General features: G+C 59.3%; 1 protein-coding gene across 1 annotated transcript in view; it reads right to left on the bottom strand.

Moving 5' to 3' along the window:
* The window catches only part of LOC132434153 (uncharacterized), a 39,868-nt gene extending 15,816 nt beyond the window's left edge, over positions 1–24,052 (bottom strand). Inside the window, exons 1-2 of the mRNA XM_060025819.2 lie at positions 23,884–24,052; positions 23,260–23,831 (exon numbers count right to left, since the gene is read on the bottom strand). Of these exons, the coding sequence (XP_059881802.2) occupies positions 23,260–23,831; positions 23,884–24,052 (741 nt within the window). The remainder of the gene's footprint in view (positions 1–23,259; positions 23,832–23,883) is intronic.
* Between the last annotated feature and the right edge of the window lie 3,160 nt (positions 24,053–27,212).

Raw genomic sequence — 27,212 nt, 5'->3', positions numbered from 1 at the left:
TCTGCACCCTGTCTACACGCGGCGTGGCCTCAGGACCCCGCGTCACGCAGCTCTGGGTGCCTCCCCCCACACACGCTGCCCAGCGCCTCTCACGGCCTCAGGTTCCCCGACTGTAGTACGGGGACCACCAGGTCTGCGGCCCAGAGCGTTGTGCAGATTCCGAGAGAAGCTGGGGGCCAGGAGGTCAGCCCAGGCCTGGCTGCCACCACCGCACGGAGCCTGCACGGGCTTCTGGTGAGCACGTCACCATCCTGTTATGTCAGGGGGAGCACCTACCCCCCCCCCACCGCCACCCCATTAAGAAAGGATGGCCTTGAGGCCGCACAGCCCTGCCTGGACGGCTGGACTCCCTCCCTGTCTCTCCTGACAGTGCGATGGACTGAACAAATCCCCACTGCCCGGTGAGGATCCCTCTGACGGCCCCTCCCGGGCGGCACCTGGGCTGGGGTAGCTCCAGTGACCTCACCTGGGCGATGGGGCAACAGCTCTGGGGCCCACCCAGGAGAGACCACAGACCAGGGACCCTCCAACAGCACGGGGGAGCCGACGGCACTCCCACCCACTCTCTTCCCTCTGGACGGCGAGCACAGCCCGGCTGGCGCTCAAGAGGGGCACTACCGTGGGCGGCACGCTGAACCCCACAGGCCCAGCCGCTGAGGCCCCCCTTTTGCAGATAGCCTAGGTCGATATTCCCCTAGCTGACGCTGGCGTCAGAAATCAGGCTTCCAGGGCACAGGAGCTGCGGGAGGGGAAACAGCAGAAGGCCACGCTCAGCAGAGGAGAGCAAGGGGAGGTGGATGCCGGCCGCTCCGCAGGCTACCCCACGCCCGCTGCACGCACCCGGCAGGGACAGGGTTTCTGTCCTGACGGGTGAGTGGAGCTCCGGCTGCAGGGGCAGGGGCGGCTCTGGGGCCCTGGCTGGATACCTGAAAGTCACAGGAGCCACACGTGGCCATGGCTAGAAAACTCACTGGGACAGCCGGCCACGGGACCGTGCTGGGGCCAGGGAGCAGCCCCCACGTCTGACCCCACGGCAGCGTTTACAGGATGCCCTCTCTCCGGGACACTCAGTGCCCCCGGATCCTTTCACCCACGTGCCCAACAGCAACCACGGAACCACCAGGCTGAGCGGCCTCTGGGCTCCCTGGTCCGGCACCTGGCACAAAGAGGCGCCTGGCAACACCAGCGCCCTCGGCCTGCTCCCCATGCCTGCGTGCTCCGGTCGGACACAGCGCGTCCCCTGCCCTCGGAGCCTCTGAAGCTCTCCTGGGAGTGCATCGCGCCCCCGAGGGGCGGGTTGAGCCTCCACGCCTGCCCTCTCTCGATGGGCCGGCCCACATCGTGTGCTGGAAGGGTGGCCAGGGGCCTCAGCCTGTCTCGGGGTCACTAGTGAACTCTGAACGGCAGCCCCCCATATTCCAGGATCTATGAGGCAGGTTGTGGGGGAGTGGGAGTGAGGGGGAGTCAGCCACACCTGCTGCCCCTGTTTGCTGTGTGGCTCCAGGCACAAGACTGCCCTCTCTGGTCCAGTTTCCTACCCTGTGATGTGGGACAGCCTGTCCACCTCGTAGGGCTGTGACATTACAGGTGACAAGAGTACAAGTCCCAAACCCAAGGCTGGCTCGTAACAATGCTCCCTCCTCCCTGCCCCAGAACCACCCGGGCGCCGGCACTGCTCGCAGCCCGTGCCCCACGACGTGGCCACCTGGATGGCAGCGCTGGCCCAGGCCATCTGGCGGCTCTTTGACCAGAGGCGGTTCTGTCCTCTGGAAGCTTCTGGCCCAGGGAGGCTGGCAGAGTCTGCTGGCACCGGCACCAGGCCCAGCAGGATGCCCCGGAGGCTGACCCCCACCTCACCCCGGCCCCTCCTCGCCCCTGCCCTGCGGAACATTCCTGCGTCCATCTACAGCGTGGCTGGAGGCCGCTGGGTTCCCATCTCAGCTCTGTCCTGTGACCTTGGACAAGCCCCTTCACGTCTCTGAGCCTCAGTCTCCTCATCTGTAATAAAGGAACAGTGATGCCACCTCCTCAGATTCACACGCGTGATTAGACAACGCACGTGCTGTGCCCACGCGCAGTGGGGCTCAGCAGATGGTCGCATCCACTGCCGACCACCCCCAGGGCACTTCCAGGACGTAAGACAAGTCATTGCACTCTGGCGCCTGGAGACATTTCTCCCAGCCTCGTCTGACAGCTGGCCAACTTGCCAGGGCTGGGGCCTGCGTGGACACAGCTGAGCGCGGGCCTCGGGCAGGAGGCTCTGAGCCGCCAGCAGGAACTCTGATATCAGCCGAGCTTCAGGGCCCAGGCCCACGGCCCAGCCGCACCCCCAGAGGGCTCAGCCCTGCCTTGTCAACACTGGTCTTCAGCATTCAACTTGGCCTCTCTCAGAGGTCACACGTAGGAGAAACACCCTCCCTGCAAACGCCAGCTGCTAACGAATTGTGCAGAAACCACCCCTCAACATACACGCAGAGATGCCGTGGGAAGCGCTGGGACCTGGCCCTGGGCGATGCTGTGCCGGGCCCCCAAGCCCTCGGAGGGGCCCGAGATGGGTCAGGAGGAGCCAGAGGTCGGCCAGCGAGCCTCCGGTCCACGTCCTCCAGCCTCCCTGAGTTGCCAGACGCACACACCAGGGGTAGGTCCCCAGCTCTGCCACTTCACTTGGGCCACAATAGCTCCAGTAGGGACTTGGGGAGCCGACGGCTACCAGGGCAGGCAGTGCGGCCAGGGTGCAGGTGAGCTCAAGTCGACACAGCCTCTAGTGGCAGACCTGCTAGCCCTGGGGAGGAGCCCACGAACAGGCCACAGAGAACCTTCCGGGCTGTGTGGTCTTCAGGAAACTGGCCTCTCTGAGCCTCAGTTTTGTATCTTAAAAAGGGGCCGTTTACACCTACCGCCTGAAGCTGACATCAGAGCAAATGAACGAACACGGAATTCCCAAGAGCTTGGCCGGCACACATAGTAGGTCCTCACAAAAGGCAACCGTCACCACCGGGGTGATCGCCAAGTCGGTTCCGGAAAAGCCAGCCATTGCCAGACGCATATCCACTACATGGGGTCTGTCATGGACGAGGGCGGTGTCTGGAACGGCGAAATAACGGCCTGGCTCTAGCGTGACGACAAAACAGAGGCCCGCTTTCCCTACAGATTCATTTCCAGGCATCAGACTCGGAACATCCCTAACGTATGTCCAGACGTAAGGACAGGCTCTGCCTCCCGCCTCTTGGTGGTGGTGGGGGGGGGCACCCCGCCTCAGAGCACCACCTCCCCCTAAGTGGCCTCTACTCCTTTTAAATGGCCAAAATGCACCAGGACGACGGTGCTGCCCTCACTGTGACCGCCTGTGCCTCATGTTAACATCTCTCCTTTGGGGAAAACATGCCGTGAGAATCTGGGCGGGTCAGTTTCACTCTGGCCAGGTGGCTAGTTTTGTAATTTAAATTTTGTTTTTCTGTTGCAAAAGAAATAGACGCTCATTAACATGATTCTGGAAGACTGAAAAAAGGAGAAAGAGGCAGCAAACCTTTGTTTGCATTCTCTGGGAACCCAACACAGAGTAAAGCTCCCTCCAGGAGGGGCCTCTGCCCTTCTGGAAGCACTTCCACCCTGGGGTGTCCTGAACGGCCACAGAACCTGCCACCGTGTGACCTCCTCACAAGGCAGAGGATCCCAGCTCAAAGCCCAGGAACACTCTCACACGCCCAAAGCAGCTACCCCATACCTGGCCCCTCCGAACCTTCCAGAGACCCACCCGAGACCCACCCGACGTTACAGGTGGAGGTCAAAGAGATGGTGCGGCAGGTGGGGAAACCGGCTCACAGCGGGGGAGAGACTGGCCCAAGATCTTGCAGCAGGCCGACGACAGAGCTGCGGGTGCTACCGATGGCCCTGCACGCTGGTCAGCAGTGATCTCCCCAAGTACACTTTTAAAAGGGCTGACTGGAAGTTGCTCCCTACCCTCCATAGCGGGACAAAGGTGCCAGGCCCTTGGGAGGGTGCTGGGCACCAACACGCTTGTTTACCACCAACCCGTGGAGGTGACCGACGGGAAGACGAGGGCTGCGGCGGGTCCCACCCAGGGGCTGCAGGCCCAGGGCTGACCTGGAAGAAACCGGCCACTGCCGGGGGCGGGGAGGTGAGAGTGTCATCACCCCCTGGAGGAAGGGGACCCCTGTGAGCTGTGACAACGTAGGGGCAGGACCAGGCAGGATATCTGTGAGTTGGAAATATCTACTCTAACTGAACAGAATGCGCCGAGACGCACCGATGACATCTGATGGGCCGACGGACCCCTGCCTTTCACACCCAGTGATCTTCGGGGAAGAGGCCCACGAGCCCCATGGGCACCGCTACCAGCTGGTCTTCCCAGCTGGAACCCCCAGGAAGAAGCGTGGGTCCCCTTGGCCCCGCGTTATCCCCGCAGTCCACCCTCCCGGCCACAAGGGTGCAGAGCTTGGGCCTGTCCGTCCGGCGCCATCACACCCATTTGTGACAAGGTTTCACAAGCCCCGGACTTGACCTGAAAGGGAATGTATCTGGTGAAGGCGGAAAAGTAAACTCTGTCTGCTTGTTTCTCCAAGCGCCTTGACCCCCTGGCCGCAGTGGCGCACTTGATGGCTTACGTGCGGCCCGGAACTCAGGGAGTTGGTGCACAGCCTTCTCTTCTTCTGTTTCAATCTCTGGATTCTGTTTTGTTCATTCATGAAATGTTCCCCAAGAGCCTGCCCTGTGCCGGGCTGGTGCTTTTGGCCTGTCCTTCTCAAGGCGCCCAGTCTCCCAGGGCAACGGGTCTGTAGGGCAGTGGGCATGTGGAGAGCAGGGAGGGCTTCCAGGAGGAGGTGATGCTGCGTCACAGTCTGGAGAGGTGGGGGATGGTGCCGTGGAAGGGGGAGGGCAGGTTGCTGGGGGCCTCTCGAGTCCCATGAAGGGGAGGCTGGACTGCAGCCAGGAGCTGGAGGGGAGCCTGCAGGATGGGAGACGGGGCACATTCCTGGGTGGGCAAGACAATGGGCACCGTCCGGCGGGTGGAGGAGGGCGTCGGCGAGATGCTGAAAGACAGCAGAATTGGAAGGACTCGGGATGGTCTGGGTGTGGCAGGGAGGGGAGTCGAGGATGACTGGGCAGGTGAGAAGGTGTTGGGGACATCCCCCGGGAATTTTAGGAGGGAGGGGGGGATGGGTGTGGTCACAGCAGAGGAAAGTCCCCAGCGGAAGCCACCCGAGGTCAGGCCCCAAATGGCGCACTGTCCAGGCAGCCTGCCTGGAGTCTCTCGTCTAGTTACAGGGCAGCCCCAGATCCAAGCCAGAAAACGCACCTTCTTACTTCTGCCCAGCTCTGCGGTCTTGGCTGCCCCCTCCTGTGGGGCCACTCACTGCTGGGGGACACTCCAGCAGTGATAGCTGCCACCTGCTTTGACCTGTCACCTTGCTCATGGGCCGCCTCCCAGGCCCTGCCCGCCCGAGGCCCCAAATGCAGCTGTGGGCAAAGGGACGGTTCTGGGCTTTAGGACACTGGCTAGCCTGGCTTGGGCGCCACCATTTAGAGCTGCGCGAGGGGCTCAGCCTCCCAGACCTCAGCTTTCCAGGCGGGGGGCACGTCAGAGTTCCACGACGTCGCCCCGATAACCGACGTCGGGGCCCAGCACACCGAGGGGCTCCATCCCTGTGACACACGGCCTAACTTGGGTGCTGGGCGGCGCCCGCCGGTCTCCGGGCACAAGGGGCTGAGACGGGAGGGGGCAGTGCTGCCGGCCAGGGGAGCCCGCCTGACCCCCATAAATCACCACGCCAGGCTGTATGATTATCTGGGCACTTAAGCTCCTCTTCCTTCTTTCCCTGGGGAAATTTCCATCATTTCCTACATTATCCCAGTCTCCCCGTGTCTAAATCAACGTCAGCCAGCGCAGCAGGCCGCTGCTCTGAGCTCACACCCTCGGTCTACTTCACTGGGGAGGCCGGGCTGGGGTGCACAGAGGCAGTGGCTCCAGGGGCGCCGTCATTCAGACCGAAGTTCCACTCCTGCCCAGGACAGAAAACGGAAGATGCTACCAGCCTACCCTTTGAGCTGCAATGACGATGTCCCCAGGGCCCGTCGGCCGCTTCTCCTGCCACCACAACCTGCCAGCAAACCCAGGCGGCCTCCGGCAGGGAGGTTTGTGCTCCCTGGGCTCAGGTGAGGAAGAGGAAGCACCATCCATCGTGCTGGCTACCCAGGGCCTTCCAGCAGTGGGTTCCAGGTGACCTTGAGAAATGCAGTCTGTCCCCAACTTCCCCGGAGACGGGCCGGGTGAGGGTCAGCCCCGCCGTGGGTCTGCGGCACCCTGGGACGCGCTGCCTGCTTCACTCACGATGGGGATGTGGGGTGGGCGCAGTCTGACGCCATCACCTACCACGTCTCCAGCCTCGACCCCAAGGCTCACCTAATTTCCACACTAACCCGGCAGGTCAGTGTCACGACCCCCGTTTTACAGCTGAGGAAACGGAGGCCCAGGGAGGAAAGCAATCTGCCCAAACCACCCAGCAAACCACTCCCTGCTCCTATGAAGGCCTGTCGCCCCTGAGCTTCTGCTCCTTGTCATAAGCTGCAAAGTGTCCCCAGTACAGCAGTTGCAGGGACCGAGCAGAAGCCAGCCCCCACGATATCTGTGACATTTCACGATAAGTAAGTGGGAGCTGAGGGTTCTCATGGGAGGAGCCGAAGCACTCACTGGGCAGGTTGGGCAAAAATGTCCCCTAGCGTCACCCGGCATCTCCCGTGAGAGGAGGAGTGCGGGAAGACGGCACCTCCACCAGGGCGCCCGTCAGGCTGGGTCTGCAGCAGCTGCCACGGATCAGCCCTGGGCGAGCTCTTCAAAGATAACCGAGCATCGGCGCTCCCCCAGGTCTCTCACAGGCCCCCGATCTCCCTGGAGGATGAGCCAGCTGGGTTTTTTTTTTTTTTTTTTTAAAGCTGGATCTCATTTTCTGCCCACATTTCTGACCTCCGGAAACCTCTCGGGTAGTTTTCCAGAGCCCTCTGGATTCCGTCGGGGGCACGGCGCATGCCTCTGCTCACTGCGTTCACAGCCAGGTCACTGGGCACCCGACACATCAAGCGGAGCCTGGCGGGCACGGCTGCCCACAGCCGAGCCCGGCCTTCCCCACCGTGGGTCCGCGGGATCTGGCTGGCTGTCGGCCTCTCAAATTTGATCTCCGGTCAAATTCCATGGCTCCTTCCTTTAAGAAAAAAAAAAAAATCCCTCTTTGAAAACAAAAATCCCAGAACTGAGACTCTAGGAGAGCTGGCGTTGCTGCAGCTTCACTTTCTTTCTCCTTTTGTGGCGTTGCAAGGAACTGGAGAAACACTTCAACCCTCTCATTTTACAGAGGGGTAAACTGAGGCCTGGAGAGGGGGAGGGGCCATTCAAGGTCCCCTAGTGACTCTATGGCACAGCTGGGACGGGAGCCCGGGGCCCCTGACTCAGGTCCAGCGTCCGCGCCTCAGCAGCTGGTGGTCCCGGGTGAGAAGAGATGAGGTCTGAGCCTGCAGCCCGTTAAGATGAAGAGCAGCCTCGGCCCTGGGTGGGACTCTGGGCACTCACCCCACGGAGGGATGCCAGCCAGGACGGGCAGGCCTAGACCACTGGGTGCCCTGGCACAGGAGAGGCCGGCGCTCAGTAAACGCAGGAAGAAACCCCTGGGAGGAGCCCTGAACTTCAGGGGCAAGTCTCAAGGAAAGCAGGCTGCCTCTAATGGAAACCAGTCAGCGGGCCAAATGCAGCAGGACCCCCAGTCCCCGTGGTTTCCATGGGGATGGAGGCGGAGCCCTGGCAGGGCTGCGGCAGCAGATGTGGCCTGTGCAGGGCTGGCGTGGGGCGGTGGGAGGGGCGGCGCCTGGCAGCACGGCCCTGGGACGTGGCAGGCCCGCGGCTGGATTCGCTAACAAGCCTGGGGCCGTAGGTCTGCCACCTCCAGGGGGCCTCCCGGATTCCTCGGGCACTCGCACTGGCTGCTCCAGACTAGCTTTCTGTTCCCCACCCGCACCATCTCAGCCTGGGCCTGGGCCTCCTGGAGGGCGCCCATGTTTGCTGAGTGACGGCCTCCCTGCCTGGGAGCTGGGGACAGACTCTAGCCCTCACGGCTCTAGCCCTCCAGCTGGGGACCCGGCGCCCCACGACGTCTGCCCCCTCTGGTCCCTGGACAGTGCCGCCAGTCCTCTCCTGCACCCCAAGCCGGGGCCGCCCAGAGCTGGCTCCCTAACCTCTCTGAGAGGTGCCCTGGAGAATCACGTGGGCGTTGGGCCACCCACCCGGTGATGCAAGGAAGCTACAGGATCAGGGACAGAGTACCACACAGGGGGCCGGGCAGACGGGGACCGACGGCGGGGTCTCTAACACATGACGGGGCACCTGTTCGCCGGCAGAAAGCTGCTTTCGCAAGAGCTTAACCTGCCCTGCACACGGCACCCCGACACCCCTGTTCTGCCCTTACCTGTGGGAGCCCCCTCACCCTGGGACGCGGCCATGGAGCAGACCTCAGCAGGTGCCGATGACACCCAACTCCCGGCCAGTCCATGGACCCCAAGATAAGTTGAGTGCGTCTCCACGGAAGAGAGGTCAGGGTCCTTCAGACGCTGAATCGTGCCTGCAACAAGGCCCCAGGAGAAAAACCTGAGAAAACCCCTGGGCTCCTGGTCTACACAGCAGGCTCCCCGTACAACGGAAGGGTCTGGCACAGAGCAGAAAGGACCGTTTTGAGAACGCTCAAGCCTGCAAAACGGTCTTGCCTGTTTCGGGTTTCTACAGCATCTCCCGAAGGTTTGACTCCTGGTGTCTGAGTGTTAAACCCTCTGCAGAGCTTCCGACGTCACCTGGGCCTACAACCTCGTACGCTTCCCCACCCTGGGCCGCAGGAACACTGGGAGGAAGGACGACCCGCGGCTCCCTCCTTCCCATCGCCTGCTGCCACGCTGCGTGCTGTCCACGCCCGGCCAGCACTCTGAGCACAGAGGCCTGGAGGGCGCCAGGGGCTTCGTCAGCCCAACCGGCAGGCCCGAGATCCTAGAGAAACAGCAACCCAGGCAGAGACGGGTCCCGGGGGCCCCCAGAACCACCACAGTCTATGGCTCCTCAGGAGGGGAGGGGCGGAGGCAAATCCTGGCTCTCCCTTGGGGCAGAACTCCACGCCGAAGGGCAGGTCCGCCTGGCGACGGCTTTGTGGGGAGAACGCGCCGAGGTCAGCATTTGCGAGCGGGATCCCGTGCGCGCTGCTCCCCGGCCGAGGGTGGGGGGGGGAGAGTGTGGGTCTTGCAGTCACGGACCCGGGTTTGGGTGCAGGCTCTGTCGCCTGCTAGCTGTGTGACTCTGGCGACATTCCTTGGCCTCTCTGAGCCTTGGTTTTCTCAGAGAGAGAACCGTTCACACCCGCCTTCCACACGGATGCCTTGTCTGTGCCCTATTCCGCCACCAGAACAGCGCTGGCACGTGCTGGCTCTGATTGGATGTTGAAACAAAACGGAATTGGGTAGATTAAATTTAAAAATGTATGTTTAAAAAGAGGTGATTACAGTACTCGGCCCTGAGGACTTCCCTGGCGGTCCAGTGGTTGGGACTCCGCGCTTCCACTGCAGGGGGCGCAGATTCGATCCCTGGTCGGGGAACTAAGATACTGCATGCCACGTGGTGTGGCCAAAAACTAAAGAAAAAATTAAAACAAAAAGAAGTACTCAGCCCTGGGCCTAGCACTTAGTAGGTCAACGAAGGTCAGCTCCCCCCAACCCCAGGGAGCCGAGTTCTGTTTGCAATATCGGACATCGGCTGGCCTCCCATGGGGGAGACGAGTGCGGCCCCCGCCTCTCTCCAGCGGGCCAAGGCAGGGGATTTCTGCCACTCGGGTCCCCCCGCTGGTCCTGCCCCAGCCGGTCTCTCTCACCCCTCCCCTGGCAACTGGACACTGACTGCAGGACACGCCTGTCCCTCGTGGCACCGCCGAGGCTGGGGGCCGTGGTGGCCGGCCACGCTGCCGGGCCCAGGAGTCACCACCTGGAAGTTGTTTCCCTGGGCCTCCCGCTGGCATTGATCACGGGCCGCTGGCATTGATCACGGGCCGGGCAGGGGCACCCGGCCCGAAGCTGAGACCCTCGAGGCACACCCACCCACCCACCCGGAGCCGAGAGCCTCGGAAGTGCTGGCGACTTACTACTGCGCGTTCGCAGTGACAAAGGCGCCGGCCGGAGGACACCCTCTCCACACCCCGAGCCCCCCACGCAGCCGCTGGAGGCCTCGGCCGCCACGGTGGGGGGCCGCTGGCCTGGACCCGGCGCGGCGGGCTCAGGTGGGACCCCTCGTCCCATCGAGTTGAAGAAAGCAGCACAACAGGGAGGCTCTGGCGGGCGGGACGGCGGGAACTGGCCGCCTGCCCGCAGGATCCCTCCGCCCACGGCGGCCGGAAGCGCGGGCACACCCACCGCAGGAATCCCGGGGCGGGGCCGGCGCCCAGGAAACTGGGCCAGAGGTTCTGGCGCACTCGCTGCAGCGGCCAGGACCCCCGGAGCCACCCCCGGCTCCTGCGTCCCGAGTCCCCTGAGAGTCACAGGGACCCAAGGCAGGACCCTCTTTGCGGGCCCCCCAAACCTGCTCCCGTCAATGGCAGGTGACGTCGTTTTCCTCCATGAGAAACCTGTGGGTAGGACTTACCCTCTGCCTCACGGGCGGGGAAACCGAGGCCGAGAGGGGCAGGCAGCTCACCTGGGCGCCCAGGCCTCCGGGCTCTTCCCTCGAGGCCACAGCGAAGGACGAAACAGGCCAGCCGCCCGGCCTCCAGACAGGCTCCCACTTGCCGCGTCTGACCGCGCCCTGAGGCCGACGCTGTCGCCCCACTTGAAAGATGACATCAAGGCCTGGCAGTAAGAACCATCCTTATCGAGGCCTTGTTTGCCCAAAGGTGGGCTGGGGGTTCACGCCGTCTCATCAAACCCCCCGCCCAGCCCCCGCCGTGTTCCTGGGGTGGGGGGAACGGCCTGCTCAGGCTCCTGGGTGTGCAGCTCAGGGGCCCGAGCCTGGCACGCAGGCGCACGCACACACGTGTGCACACACGTGCAGACCTGCACGGAAGGCTGGCTCTGCCGCCGGAGGAGGGTGCCGGCATGATGACGCGCCCACCCCAGGCCTTCCGGCCGTTCCCGCCCTCGGCCGCCTTCCCCGATCCCGTCCTGGGCCTGCCCCGCCGCCATTTCCTCTCCTGGGCTGGAGGCCCGATGCCAGTCCTCCGGGTCTGCAAATGGCCGGCGTCCGGAATGGCCTGCCTCTCTGAGGAGAACGAGGGTGACTGGCCGAGGCCCAGAGTGCAGCCGGCCCAGCTTCACGCACCTGGGTGCCTTTCCACCCAGCGCTGGGAGACCCGCCCATCCAGTGGGCAGTGGAACGCCCGGCCAGGCATCTTCGGGGTGGCCCAGGGACCAGGGAGCACAGGACAGCCGTGCGTAGCACACGTGTTACAGTACCGTCAGTGTGCACACACACTGGCAAAGGCACGCCATCCACATCGGGCTGCTGCGTAGACACGCGTGTCCACACTATCACTTAATGCACAAGGCACACAGGCTTTGGAGGGCGGCAGGCCCGGGCTCGAATCCATCCCAACCGTCATGAGACGGTTGACCCTCTAAGGCTCAGGGCCTCCCCTGGAGGAACGGCGATGACGACCCCCACCTTGCGGGCATTTCTGAAACTCAGAAATAAATCGAGGATGAACAGGATTCATGGGCTGCTATGAACTAAGTGTCGCGTCCAGCGCTTTATGTGTGTTACTGTGAGGTGGGGGCACCTGCTGTCCCCGTTTTACAGGTGAGGAAACTGAGGCACAGAGGGGTGAAATGGCTCACCCTTGATCAGCACAGCCAGCAGCTAAAAATGACTCAGCTTGAACCCCAGCCATGAGTTCTGGAGCTCATGCTCTCCTCCACCCACCCTTCTTTTCCAAACACGAAGAAGCCTGGCATGCTGCGAAGCACACGGTAGAGTATTGTCATGACTACCACTGCCACCGCCACTGTCGTTACTATGACGCCATCGCTCTGAAGCTCTGACCCGGGAAGGCTGGGATGCTTCCCTGTGCCTCGTCTCTGAGAGCCCCAGACCAGTGCCACATTCACGGGGCTGATAATAAACACATTTCTGATGCAGAGACAAGAGTCAAAGACCAACATCAGAAAGGATGAAGTGGTTAAAAAAATCCGAGAGCACAGCCGCTACAGAGAGCAGCTCCCAAACGGCTCTGGCAAATTTCATCAACATTTCACTTTTCCTATTACTCCCCAACATCTCCGCCAACAGGTACATTCCTTAAAATAAACAAGCCGCAACAAAGCACTTCTACTCTGGAAGTTCCACAACTGGAAGGGTGTTGGGCGCATTCAGGACACGGCAGAGGGAAGCACCCTTCTCTCATTCAGCACGGCAGACACTTGGGGAAGCTGCTCCTGGCCAGGAAGGGCCTCGGAGGCTGAGAGCTGCGGAGCCTGAATCCAGAATTAAGACATGCAGAAGTGACCATTTCAAGACAGGGCGGGGGCGGAAAAAGAACCCTCAGAACCGATTACCTCCCAACGTGAGCAAATTTACAAAATAAAGTTATCATCATTTGCAAATTATAGTGGCTGTAAAACTGCTCTGCCCTCACGTGTGTTGATATGGACCAATAAATTCTGCATTGTTATCTTGCGAGATAATTTTTTTAAGTTTATAGCTAGTGTTTGTAGTTTACCTGTTGAATTTTTTTTTTTCAGTTTGGACTTAAATGGACCTTGAGACCATGCAAGATACTTATCATCTGATTTTTCAGAAGCTTCTCAAAATAATTGCATGAAAGTACATAGAACAACAAAAGGTTTAATGTCTTTCCTACAGAGATTATGAAGATATTAAAATCAGAAGTCCCAAACCCCGTAATTTTTAATATAAATCTAGTGTTAGGCTGTTCAGGATGCAAAAAAAGATAAAAATTGGTAATTAATTTGAACATTTAAGGTCCTTTGCCATAGGGCATTTGGAGTCTTAAAAAGATGCAGATGAAGACCAAATTTTCAATTAAACTTTAATAAAGGTGATGGTTGTTCTGCTACCAAATTTTTCAGGGGATCAGAAGATCATTTAATAAGACTGCTTTTAAACACAAATGCAACTTGTTTATTTTGACCTCAGTTCTTCGAAATTGTCGACTCCACAATTGAAATATGCTGTGTGTTCCAACAAGGACCCGGCAGTCATAATGACAGACCAGCCCATCTGTGCTGTGAGAATGTATAATTTCAGTCTATAGTGGAATTTATATAGAAGCGATGATGTGAAAACTGCTATGTGTGGTACTTTCTTAAAAAAAAAAAAAAAATACTGCTGAGAAGTACTGGGTGCCATGGAGAATGCTGATACTTTTGCCTGATTTAAAAAAAAAAAAAAAAAAGATTCTGTGGAATTTTACTGATTTGGGGGAGGTAAAGTATTATTACCAGAGTTAAAAAACGAAGGTGATAATCGATCCCATGTAACTATCTCAACTATATAAGGTGTATGCTGGAGAATGCGTTATCCATATATATTAAAACCATTAGATTGAACATAATCTCGGTGGGAAATACTGATTTAGGATGAAAATGCTCATTTATGGAAATTAATTGACTTTACGCCGCTTGCCTCTACCTTGTCCAAAAATAAGACGAGTTAATGCTCAGGAAATCTGCCTGTCATTTCAGGATTTAGGATTAAAGGCCTATTCACCTACATTCATTATAATAAAACTATAATTTTATTATAATACAAATTTTAAAAACGAGGAGTGGGCAGCTATTAAAAGTATAAATTCTTTAAAAATGATGAACCTTCCCTCCCCCCCCCCCACCAACCTCTCTCTATCCCGTTGCCTCTTTTGCCTTTAGAATTTATCACAGTTTTTTTTTCTATTACTTTTATTTTGTCACCAGTGTTTTATTTGGTGCTTGCTAAATATCTGGGTGGAGTGATCTTCCAGCTCGCAGCAGCAGAATGTGGCTGTCATAATCATGAAAATGTTTTAATTATCTCTGCTCTATACGCCTGTATCTGCAGCCCCAAATCCTCCAGGATCGACTGCTGTCGAATCTAAGAACAAAAGCAGGCGCAGATACTCCTCGTGCGCGCCGAGCTCAGTCTCAATATTTGGTGGTGTCTGCTCCAGCCAGCTGCTCAGGCCTGCACAAACAGGACCCCAATGCCTCCGAATCAGGAAAACAAAAACGTATTCACGTGGGAATTTTCCTCTTCGTTGCAATTCAGAACTTTCGGGGCCTGATTTTCCATTTTCCATAAATCAAGACCCTGGCTGCTACCCTCAAACGTGGGGAAACCGGGCCGTGTCTGCGGTGCTTTTGTCAGCCTGCCAGAGGGTGGAGGTGAACTCGAGCCGAACCCTGCAAAGCCCACCTTTTAAATGCAAAGGTTCTGGGACCAACAGAGAAACTCAGGCAGTCACGGAACCCAGCTCCCAGACGGCAGTGGTGGCGTGGCCCAGGGACCCAAAGGTCTTCAAGGGACTCTACTCCCTGCCCCGCTGGCCACGGTTCAGGCCCTGGATGGTCAGGATGCCTTGGGCCACAGCTCTGCAAATGCGAAACCAGGATGAGATCAGGGCACAGGCAGGCCCTGGGACCACTCAGGGCCCCCAAGGGTTGGTCTGGTGGACGTGCCCACATGCACCCCAGAAGCCGTCTGTGGGCAGGGTGGTTAGGAACCGGCACAGCAATGTTAGCTGGAACCCCCGGGCTTAAATAAGTGCTTAAAATACAAAGCCCAAAACAACCTAAAAGATTTTCCCCACACTAAACTGAGAGCCGAAAAGAGCTTCCTTTTATCCCCCCTCCCTCCCAAAAAATAAAATAAAATAAAAGGGAGAAAGAAACTGGATCGCTCAACTGTGGACATGGCAGCATTAAAGATGCCGGACAAAATGAAAGGGCCTCTGTTTCTCAAAGCAGAATCCACCCTCCCGTGTGCCAGCCTGGCCCTGCCTGCCGAGGAGTTTGCTGGGAGGAGCATGGATGTTTCTGGTGTTTTTCCCTCTGCCACTCCTGGCGTCGCCAAAAATTAAAATCATAATAATGAGGACGATAAGACCTCCCCCCAAAAAACCGACATAACTGAGCACGAGAGAGTAGGCCGTGCCTATTAATGCCTCCTGAAACATTTGTTCAAATTATAATTGAACATGCAGCTACTGTTAAATAACGAACATTCATTTTTATTGTGATTTCTGAAGCCTACAGCTTTGGGTCTTAAAAATAAATGGGTCCGGCTGCTGCATCTTCCCTGCAGTTTTTGGAAGGGCTCACTTCACTGAAGATGTGGGGGGCTGGGGGCGGTCTGAAATAGAATTTTGAATTTCGGATAACCAATTAGAGGGAAGGAAACGTAACAGGCACCGAGCACAAGATGGCAGAGCCCTCGGCTTATCTCCAGCGCGAGAGAAGGGAAGAAGGAGACTTACCCGAGGTGCAGGATGAGGAGGTTCTCAAAAGCAGGGAAGTGAAAACGGTGTCCCTCACCCGGCCGGCTGGTCACCGTGGCAAGCAGAGGAGGGCAGGGGCCGCTGGCCAGCAGGCCGTGCCCAGGTGCCAGCCCCCGTCCAACAGGCCCTCAGGCGCCTGGTCTCTGGCCACCATCGTCCATCGGTTCCTCGGTCCTGGCCGGCGCGGCCTGGGCCTCGGCCACCCCGGCACCCAGAGGCAGGGCTGCCCGAGCCAAGTGGTGCTGGGGAGGCCCCGCTGCCAGCCCAGGAGGACGAGGAAAATGCTACTTTTGTCTCCTGCTCTCATCTGGCACTGGCTGCCCGGGGAGGGGGGGCCAGAGGCGGCCGCTACGGCTCAGCCCCGCCCACCGGGAATTTTTGAAAGATGCTCATGGGTGCCGGGAGGATGGCAGACGTGGCAGAGGCGGGTGGGCCGGACCCCGAAACCCACCACCGGGGGGGGGGGGGGGCGGCTGGCCAAGCGGGAGAAGGAGGGGGCAGCAGGAGCGTCTGGCCACTCAGCGGCCGGCCTGAGGAGGACGCCGGGAGCCGGGCCGTGCCCGGGCGCCAGCCCTCCCCGTGGACAGGCGGCGCGGCCCTGGGCGCCATGTTGCGAGCCGCCTGCCTGGCTGGGCTGCTCCGGGGATAGAGGCCACATTGTTCCCACGCTGGGCCCGGCCGAGGGGCAGGCGGCAGCCAGCACCCCGGCTGTGCTCCCCGGGATCCCCTGGAGCGAGCCCACTCTAGCCGATGCCCTGGGAGGTTATGCCGTCAGGCTCGAGAGCCGGACCACTGGCTTGAACCCAGCCTTGGGTCCAAGTGGCCACCTAACCCCGGGCAAGCCACGCCACCTCTCCCGGCCTCAGTTTCCCCATGAGTACACGGGACGGGGGTCTCAGCTCCAGCCACTCAGGGCTGCTGTGACGACACAATGAAAAATGCACACAGCCAGGCCGCGGCGAGGGGCCCAGGGTCGGGCTCCAGGCCCATCACCACACCCCATTCAGACCGTCACAAATCCACCAGTTTCACCGAGGCAAATCTTCCACCACAGCGAGGAAAGGTGACCCGTGCCTGGCCTGGGTCACTGGGCTTGAGGTTCTAACCCAGGCACTCTCACTTGGAGATTTACCGGACCCGGCGGCCCTCTCCTGCAGGCACGGGCCGTGGCCGCTTGGCCAGCCTGCCCAGGTCTCTCCATCGGCCCTTTCTGTGGCCAGGAGCTGAGGCGATGACCGCCTGGCTGTCCCTGTGCAGGGTGAGCCACAAGGCTGACAGTGTGGGCAGGGTCCCCGGGCAGGCAGGGCCAGCTCTGGGGGTGGAAGTGACCGCGTGGAGTGACCGAGGCTGGGCCGCCGAGGCCAGAGTTCGCTCGTGGGCCCTGGGTTGCTCCCCGGCTTACGGGCCTTTCTGTGGCTGGGAGCTCCCCCCGCGCCCCGGCTGCCTGGAGGACGTTTTATTTTAATACTGCTTTATGCCTGTGCAGAGATGGCCATGCCCGAAGCACAAGGCCGGGGGGTGGGGGGGGAGCGAGAAGGAAGAGGCCAGGAGGCGCCCTCTGATCTTCGGGCTCTGGTCTCACGCACGCGGCCACGTGACTAGCTCACCAGCTGATGCCAGAGACAAAGCAGGTAGGATTCCGATGCCACGCGCCCGACCAGGAACGCTGGGAATTCCATTCCAGGAACGGCTTGGCACGGCTGCCAACAGCCTGGCCCCGGGAGGAGAGCGTCCCCCATGATCCATGGGGAAAGCCACTGAAAACTGCGGGGCCGTTTGGGGGCCGCCCTGAAAGGAGGAGGTGGGCACCCTCCCTCACCCGGCCTCCCCGACACACACACACACACACACACACACACACACACTCTCACACACCACACACACTATCACCACGACCAGAAGTGGCCGCTGCTGTGCCCAGCTGGCTGCCCAGGAGATAAAGGCCTCCGCCCCAAGGCCTGCGGGCCAGCGTGGGGTCCGGGACACAAGACATCAGCCAGGGCGGAGGGGCAGCCAGGCCCAGACCAGGCCCTTCTCGGATGCACTGCATGCTGTGAGGTTTGGCAGCCACGCCACAGTGCCGGGGCCAGAATCCCCATCCACAAGTCCTTCTCCTCCTGGCAGGGCGGGGAGGGCTCCACAGGTGACACGCATGGACCCTGACATCCTCAGGACACACATGTGGCCCTGCAGGCCGGCACCTGCGTGTCTGGTGCCTGTTCACGCCTGCTCGGAGCCCAGGGCTGGTGATGTGATATGCAACCCACCAGTGCGTCTCTTACTGTTAAAACATATGGAAGACTGAAGCCCCGGCTCCATCATTTCATTATAATTTAAAATGTAATTATAAAAGGCTGATTTGAATGTAAATATCGCTCTTAAACACATGAAAGACGAATCTAGATTTAAGAGCCCCAAATCAGCAGGTAAATATTTCAGCTAAATGCTCTTCCTAACCATCTGACATCCTAGAATTAAAGGAAGGGCGATTCGCAGAAAAACCCAGCCCTGCCTTTAGAAACCGGGGCAACAGGGACAACATTCTTGTTTTCCATCTTAAGGGGAAATTCTATTACTCCAAAAACAGAAAAAGAAAATTTGGCCTTTACTTTGTACGTCCCATGCCCACATTTTCTCACCACAACTACCAGGCTCATTCAGCAGTAATAACCATCACCTCTGGGGTCATATATCTACTCAGAAAACCTCTTAGCCGCTGATTCAACTGTGGGCCTGGCCGGCCGTTTGCAGAGGTGCCCGATTTATCCATCCACAGGGATTCTGAGCCATCCCTAAAGGCAAGACTCCTGCATACGGACCGAAACAAGTTTCCCGTCCAAAATTTCACAGTGAGACTTTGCAGCATTTTACTTTCAAACCCCTCTCCGTTAAAACAAACAAAAAAACAAAAAAACCCAGTAAATAAAAGCTTGTGTTTTACGGTTGTTCTGCCTCATGTCAGGAGATTTCAGTCTTTTCCATTTCAATCTTACCAACTCTACTCGTGGCCTCAGAGACTGTTACGGTTACCCCCCAAGGAGAACTCTCTTCATAGCATTTTTTGGGGGGGAGGTTAATGCAGAAGGTGAAACAGACCACAGCTAAGAGGTTCCAGGATTTTTGTTTTTTTAAAGATGCGACAGCGATTTAAAAAACAAAACCTCATTTTTGAAGCCAGATATTATAATTTGCCAACCAAGTCTTTGGGGTAAAGGGGAAGCCTGACAGGGAGGGGCCCGTCTTCGTCCACCCTGATCGGGGCCACTCCCTCTTCTGTCCTCCGCCTACCAGTCTGAGGACCCCCCAAGCTGCTGGGGGGGGTCTCGGCCGATTGTCCGCCATGGCCTTCCCAACGCCAGGAAGACTGATTCTCCGATGTTTCCATCACGAGCCCCAGCCTGATCAGTTCCTCCCGGAGTCCCTAACGTGAGCCTGGGATCCAGGCCTTGCTTCCCAGGGCGCCTTCCTGGCTGCACTGAAGCTGGACCTTGGGTCGGCAGAAGCCAGGGTCGGCAGCTCTTGCGCCACCGGCAGCCACACAGCGGGGAAGATGGAGGTGGCTCCTAAGAAGGCCTCAGAGTAAAATCCCGTTCCTTCTGTTTCTTCAGAAAATGTCCATCCGGCTCAACTCTGGGCCGCCAGGCTTGTCCAGCTGGAAGGGTGTTCGAGAGACCATGTGTGGCTTCGCCAAGTCAGGCCAGATCCCAAGTTCATCGGAGAACAGGATTAGGGGAGGAGTGAAGGACACCAGAGAATCACAAATATTGTCCCCAATTGCTCTTGGTGGCTTCCCCCCACCCCCTGGGGACAGACCCTTCCTCTTCTTAAACTCCGACAAAGTGAGTTTGTCTCACTTCCATTCTGCCATCTCCCAGCAGACAAAGGCCGACCTGGCTACCTTTCCAATGCTTGCCAACATGCCCCTGTGGCCTTGCAGAAGAAATCACAGAGGAAGAAAAAATAAACTTGTGAAAGTTTAAACTCCACTCGATAAAAAAAAAAAAAAAAAAAAAAAAAAGCCAGACATTCCCACTGAAATTTCCCAAGAACCACAGGTCAGGGGACTTTCTTTTTTTCCTTTTCTGTAAATCTCATCCCTGACTCAGTTCTCAGGACCTGTGATGCTCAGACACTGGCGCTCCACTGGCCCAGCCAACGGGACACTGGTCAGCCCTGAAAATAAATATTTCATATAAAAGGTCCATTGTCTTTGCCCAGAGACAATTGTTGCTTTTTCTCCCTCCTCGGCTCCGTAACATCAGAAAGCATGGCTGGTACCATCTGGGGTTCTTTCTTGTTCCAACAAGATGTTTTGAGAAAGGGCAATCTTGCTGGGTCTTCCTGGATGGTCAGCTGAGAGAGAAAATTCTCCCAAAGCAAGCGTTTTGGTAAACGTTCGCTTGTATGGGGCCAAAGAACAATTAGCTCGTCAGAGTGGTGAAACCCTCCCATCCAACTGCTACCTGCATTGCCCGCAAGGAGGCTGGCGGCTGGGGTGGGCCACTCTGGACCCCTGAGTCACGGTGTCTTGCCCTTGTCTCGCCCTGGTCGGCCCCCTGGGGCCAGCGCCCAGGTGGGCTCCTCAGGTGCCATCACTGGGGAGGTATCGACTTCCTAGGTGCTGAGGAAGGGGCACCTCCTCCGTAAGCACGTCCCTAAGCCAAGTCCCTGGGGTAAGGGAAGCCCTGGCTTTGCAAGTTCCTGACACTCTATGTTGAAAAGATCAAGGTTCACTTTCGCTACCACCTGGGGGGTGGGGGGGGGTGGGGATGGTAAACCCTCAGGTGTCCTTTCTAATGAAACCAAAACTAGGTTCCCTGCTTCTTAGAAACTCAAAAATATAATAATAACCAGCAATAAAAGTGGCGATCACTATTTACAATGAAAACAATTACAACAGCCATTTACGGCGTCCCTGCCGCGTGCCAGGAACCGTGGTCTGTGGAAATAATGTTGTCTGAACCTTCCAAATCACCCTCTGAGGTTGGGATTCTTATTTTTGCTCTAGAGCTTGGGGTGCAGTCCCGGGAGGTGATGCCACTTGTCCAGGGTCTCATGGTGAGCCTGGGGTGGGGGCCGGATGGGAGCTGCCTGGACGTGAGCTAGGACAGCCCCCCCTTCACGGGATTTCCGCAAGGGCATTCTCTGTTCTCCCCAGACATGCAGATACACCCTCCCAGCCCGACAACAGCCAGGTGTGATGCTTTTAAGATGTTTTCCTGCCCGGCCTCTGGGGCCTCCTTCCCTTCCCGAGCACCATCCCTCGCTTCAGGCACATGTCGGTTTCCCCGGACACCAAGGAGCACCCACCCAGGCAGGGTGACCGTCAGGGTGGGCAAAGCCCTCTGGCCCCTCCCTGGGCCCCACCTTCTGCCTTCCGGTCAGGCCTCGTCCACGCCGGGGTGAGAATGGGAGCAAGTGAGACCCGTGCATGGCGTCATCCACGGTGGCCACAGGGACCCGAAAGCAGCCCCGCCGCAAAGCTCCCTGCTGTTTCCGTGGAGCCAAGCAAGATGTTGTCTGCACCTGTTCAGGAGGCGTGTGAGACCTGGGCAGCCAGCTTCACCCACACCCTGGAGACGCCCAGGCCAGAATCGGGGGCCTCAAGTGGCCAGAGGCGGGGCACGGCAAGGCCCCAGTGCAGGCCAGGGGCCACGCCGGGCCCGGCCCTGGTTGAAAACAAAAGCAAGAACACGAAGGCCGTCCTCCCGCCAGCCCGCCCCGGTCCACAAGACCCTGTCCCCTGCTTAGCACATTCTTTCCCTTAAATCCAGAGTGATAAAAACCAGACAGGCGCCAGTTTCATTTTCCGAACCTCGTCTTGTGTCCTCGTCCTCAAAAATACATTTTTATCCGGGTGAGACATCCCTACGTAGTAAGAAGCCCCTGGCGGGACCCGGGTCTCCACTGGGAGTCTCCAGTGGAACTGGGCTGGCTCTAAGGACAGGACGACGGCAGGACAGGATGGCTTGGTGCCGAGGCAGGGCCTCCGTCTGCGGGGCAGGCCCCGATGTTGGCAGTGGACTCTCAGCCCCATCACATTCCCTTTGCCCGGAGCACACACGGGGCGGGCGATGGACCTCTGGAGCTGTGACGAACAGCAACCCCCCACTGAGTGGCCCTCGGATGCTCAGGCCTTGCCCAGCTCCCAGCGTATGGCCCGCAGGCCCGCGGAGAGGGAGCAACGCATGCCCCTTGTTTCGGGGTCTGTTTTAATCCTGGGGGATTCCCGACAGTCTAAGCAGAACGCCACACCATCCCTGCCCATCGTGTGCTCCGTTACGGGTCATCTGTGGACCTGGGAAAACGTCTCCCGCATTTTACAGGCAAGGCCCCGACAGAAGCTGGGCTTTCCGTAATTACTAACCCGTCACCGCCAATGCCACGGCAAGCAGCAGCTCGCGGCTGAGCTGGCATGCCTTCCGCAGCTGCGCCCCAGTTTCTGAGATCACTCCCCAATGTCCCACCCCCGGGTTTCATGTCTGCTAACTGCCTCTGATAAAGTCATAAATACAAATGTAAAACAGGGGACCGAGGGAGCAGAGGATGGCCTAGCAAAAAAAGATGGCGAGGATAGCTCTACAGTACGAAGCAAACTTTCAGCCTCGGCGCCAGGTGGGCAAGACCTTACTGAAGTGGTCTCCTTGTCCCTCTGGGTTCTCCCCTCAGATCTGGAAACCAGGCAGCCCGGGGAGAGGGAGGCATGAGGCAGGCCTGGGCTACTCAGGCCTCTGTCCACGTTCCCGGAAACACAGCCTCCGAGTGCCAGCTCACACTCCGGGGTGTTATGGAAACAGGCCCCCCTCCCCATTATTTTGTGGTCAAGGCACCCAGCAAGGTTGTCCAAACCACATCAATAAGATGGGGGAGAGCAGAGGGGAAATCACACCTGCGATATGATCATAGCAAAAACCGGGTTAATCCCCCCCAGTTACAGGTTTCATTTTAACAGGATAGGTACACGCAAGTACAAACAAGCATTTGAAAATCCCAAATAGCTAGAACCGACAAACTAAAATAAAATAAACATAGTGCTGGCCTGCAGAGGCTGCCTTGGCCTCTGAAGGCCAACTCTGAAGAAATTAATTTCAGTGTTACCTTAAAACCCTGTAATTACGGCCAATGTGCATTCCTCCACCCCCTTTCTTGCTCCCCACAAATTCCCCAGGGCTGCCGGCTGGGCCCGTATGTGACCCACCTATAAAGGGGGATTTATTATGAAAAGTTATGAGTTGTTTTTCGTTTTATGCCACCATAAACAGCAGCTTCCACGCACAGGGCTTTCACTCCACCGGCCCGATCGGCCAGTGCTTGACCGAGGGCCGCCCTAAACCAGCTCTTCATAAATGCCTGAGCAGCAGAAAAAAATAAGAAGCACTGCTGGACTGTAGCTTCCAATTAACCTTTCCGAACACATCTAATCTAAAAACAGATGTGTTCTCGTTTCCTTCTATTCTACGTAAGATGCCTGCTAACGGTATTTTATGTGTTCAACAAAATTCTCTCTGGCAAATGGCCGGCACACACCTGAGATCGGAAACTGTATTTCACAAATTCCAAGTTCCAGAATTTTAATGACGGCCATGGAGTTCTTGCAAGCTGGTGCGGCTTCAGGTTCAAGAACGACCTCCTTCCCGGGTCCCCCGGTCTGTGGAAGGCCTGCCCTACAGAAGGGCTCTTCTTAGAAATCCCTTCATTAATATTTAAATATTCACTAAGTAGCGAAAGTGAGAAATGCACTTACCGGCCTCAAGAATCGAGAGTGAACCCAATCGAGACAGGGGCGCTCTGCCCTTGCCGGAGGGACGCGCCCGGACGCAGCCGGCGCTGCGCTATCGTGCCCACGGCTGCACAGGCCCTCGGCCATCGGTCTGAGTCGTGGGTTCCAAGTGATTCTCTCCTTCACGCGGCGAAAGGGCAGAGAGCAAAGCGGTGCCATGTCCCACAACTCGTGGCAGGGGCGCGACAGCTCCGGGACGGCGCGGGCGAAGCGCACGGCCAGGCCCCACTCCCCCGGTCCCGCGCCGCGCCTCGGACCGCGCTGCTCCACTTCTCCTGGCTCCGGCTTCCCCGTGTTGAACGACCGGACCTCCCCGCAGAGTGGCCCGCAGGACACGATCTCCACGTCCGCGACCTGCGCCGCGAGGGACCTTTGTCCCGGACGAAAACGAAAGCGCGCGGGGCCGGGGACGCCCACGCCCTGCAGCGGAGGTCCGCGCCGGCGCGCCCCGCGACTTTCTCCAAGTTCACGTGCATCCCGGGGCTGGCGGCCGGGCTCCGCGGGCCCGAACTTCCAGCGCCGGGCCGTCGGGCGCGCTGCGGGGTGCGGACGGTCACCGGACGGCCGGGCGGCGCGGGCCCGGGGCACAATGAAAGCCGCCGGGCCGGCGGGCCGGCGGGCGAGCGCGGGGACAACGCGGGCCCGGCCTCCGCGCGGCCGCTCGTCTAGTGCGGCCGGGGCGCCGAATGCGGCGGCTGCGGCTGGGCACAGACGCGCCGCGCGCCCGGTGCATGCTAATGGCCGGCGGCCGCGCCATGAATTATTCAGCAGCGGCGCGGAGAGGGCGAGCGCGGCGCGGAGGGCGGCCCGGCCCGTGTGTCCCCCGCCGCTGCGAAGCCGCCGCGGCGACTTCCCAAACTTTCCCGGGTCGGCACCGAGGATGCGGCCCCCGCGGCGCCTCCGTCCCCGCCCGAGCGCGCCGGCCGCGCTTCCCCCGTTGCCGCCTATTTTATGTCTTTTGTCTCGGAGTTGGCACCTGTCCCAGAGAGCGCGTTTCCCTGCCCACCCCTTCGCCGCCGGATCAGGGCGGGGGAGGGGGTACGGGGGACCTGGAGAGGAGGGGACGGGGAAGCAAGGCGCCTACGGCCCCGCAGCCCGAGGAGACCGCCCGGGGGCAGCGGCCGTGACGCGCTCCCGGGCGCCCCTGTTCCGCGGGGAGGTCAGGGCTTCGGCTGTGCCCGGAATACCAACAAGGCCGCCCGGGGCCCCCGGCCGTGCCCGCTGCGGGTGAGGACCGGGCGCGGCCCCTCCCCGCCGCCCCCCCCAACCCACCCTCCGCCGCGCACCCTCCTCCCGGGGCCGGCGCGCGCAGGCGGGGCGGGCGGCGCGAGCAGCGGATTCGCCGCCCGGGCCCCGCGCCTGGGCCCGCAGCCCCGCGTGCGCGCCCCCGCGGGCACGCCGCCCCGGGGGCTCCCCGCCCGCGCGGTCCCGGCCGCCTGCCGCCGCGGGGTAGGGGGCACCGTGCCGCGGGGACTCATCAGCCTTCTGCTTCGCGCCCGGCGGCCCGCACGCCCCGGCCGCGGCCCGCCCCCGCCGCCCTGGCACCGAGGCGGCTGCCGGAGCGCGCTCGGCGGCTGCGCTCCGAGGCGACGGCTGCCATGATTGCGGGCAGCGGGGCGCGCGCGCGCACGCTCGGGCCCGGCTTGGGGACCCGGGGCGAACCCACGGTCCCTGGCCTGAACGCAGCCCCGTGCGAGCCGCGGAGTGCGGCCAGGTCTCCGGGCTCATCCCAGCGAGGCTAGTGTTCGCCGTGGAGTTCTAGACGAGGCTCCGGGTCAGGGGTTGGGGTCGACGGTGGCAGCGGGCTTCCCCCGGGGCAGGGCGCGCACCAGGAGGACCCCGCGGCGGCTCGTCCCAACACCGCCCGCCCGGCTGCGGGAGGGCCGCGGTGCCCAGTGGTGTGGGAGGCGGGGTTCAGAGGATCCTGTGAAGTGGAGGGGGGCAGCGCACTGTGCCCAGAGATGGGGGGGGCGCAAGGTGTCTGGTGGAGGGGGGCCCTCACGGTGCCCGGGGAGGCATGGGATGGGCGGGGGCACCGTGCCCGGAGCCGCTGCCCGGCTCCAACCTCGCTCTCTTCCTTCCCCGCAGAAACAACTTCCTGCTCCCCCGGCCCAGGGCGCAGGAGCTGCGGGGAGAAGTTCTAGGCCGCAGCTTTGCTATCTTGGAGCCGGACGACGACACTGCTGCACACGGGCCGCGCGGTTCCTTCCCGCGCCCTCTCCCGCGGTCGCGACCAGCCGGGCTCCAGGGCCCGGACACTGGTTAGAGTGACAAGAAGGCCGCAGCTGCTTTTTCTGCCTGCTCCGCAGGAGCGCCTGAGTGGTTTCTGGCGCTTGGGGACGCCGACACGGGGTCGCTGTGCTCGGACCCCATCCCCCTGCCTGGGCATGCCCTCTCTCGGAGCCAGATGGACCTGGTTGTCCCCGGATGCCCGCGACAGGGGCCCGAGAGAAAGAAGGCCTCCTGGGCCCCATCCCAGTGTCTCTCTGTGCCTGTCTCCCCGCCCCCCCCCCCAGCCGGCCTTGGCATTCTAACCAGTGTCCCTTGACGTCACATCTCGCCATTTCTGTCAACCAATTGAAACTTGCCCGTTGTCATAAAAATATATATACTTTTTATGCCATTGGTAAATTCAAAAGTTCCTCGTGTGCCCTGCTTCCCAGGAAACTTCATTCCACCTTGGATTGGATGGCCCAGGCAGGGGCACTGGCCATGGGGCGAGGCTGGGCTGGGGCAGCTGGAGCAGCTTGGCCAGGGCCTCTGTTGCCCACTGACCCACCCTGGAGGCTCCCTAGACCCCCATGACCTTGGCCTTGAATTGTGGTAGACACACACACACACACACACACACACACATCACTGCCACCACCGTATGACATACGATTTGGGGAGGGGGGGTAAAAACAGGATCCATTAAGAAATCTTCCAAAATTACTTCCCTACGTGTTAGAATCTTGCTGTGGCCTCTTCTTGCTAGGGATAGCTCCCCCCCACCCGCCCCCATGAGAAAATTCAGTTTTAGAAAGTGGAGTAGAAATGTTTTCTGGTTAATCTTTTCACCGAAATCCTGACCAACTTTCACTTTCCACGGCTGCTGACACCAAGCCGAGAGAGTCCAAGCAGGGGTGATTTCTCAAGGGGGTGGGTTTCACTCTTTCCCTGAGGAAGGTCCAGGGTGGCCCTCCCAGCTTCCAGGACTATGGGGTCCAGCTTGGGAAGTCCAGGAATTCTGTACTCCTCCTTCCTCCGAAAAGGACTCCGAAAAGGACAGCCTGAGACTCAGGAATGCCAGACCCACGTTCTAGCAATACGGCAGAGAAAAACAATCTCTCTTGTCCTTTATAATTTCCTTCACTATTACAGTTCCCAGCCCTGACTAGGACGTGGGGAGTAAGAGGACACATTCCCACGAGATGATTATGTGCAGGGCAGTCCCCCAAAGCCACACAGATCCTGCTATCACACCCCCCCCACTCCGCTCCGGCCACGCCAAGGAAGAACCCAACCGCTAACTGCCATTATAAATTCCCCCTTTCCCCATCTTTACTGTATGGTTCAACTACTTTATAAAAAACATATTAAAGACATTTTGTGGTTTAGCAACGCTGGGGACTCTAAAACAACAGAAATGCTTCGCAGACTGGGTTGAAGGCAGAGATCTAAACGCTGTAAGTATCAGGCCCCTTTGATACCAAATCTTGTTTTTCCAAAATAATGAGCAAGCCTGGTAACAACCAAACGGGGATTTTGAAAATAAATATCTGGTTACTATTCTCATGTAAAACCACTCCCAAGTGCAAACTCTAGAACTGCTTCATACCTCTGAGATATGTTCACACACACACACACAAATACTACAACCAATACACCCCACAACCACACTGTAATCTATTTATAATAACTTTCCTAAACACTAT

This window comes from Delphinus delphis, chromosome 11, assembly GCF_949987515.2.
Source record: "Delphinus delphis chromosome 11, mDelDel1.2, whole genome shotgun sequence".
Lineage (NCBI taxonomy): Eukaryota > Metazoa > Chordata > Mammalia > Artiodactyla > Delphinidae > Delphinus > Delphinus delphis.
This window is presented reverse-complemented; position numbering and strand designations above follow the sequence as displayed.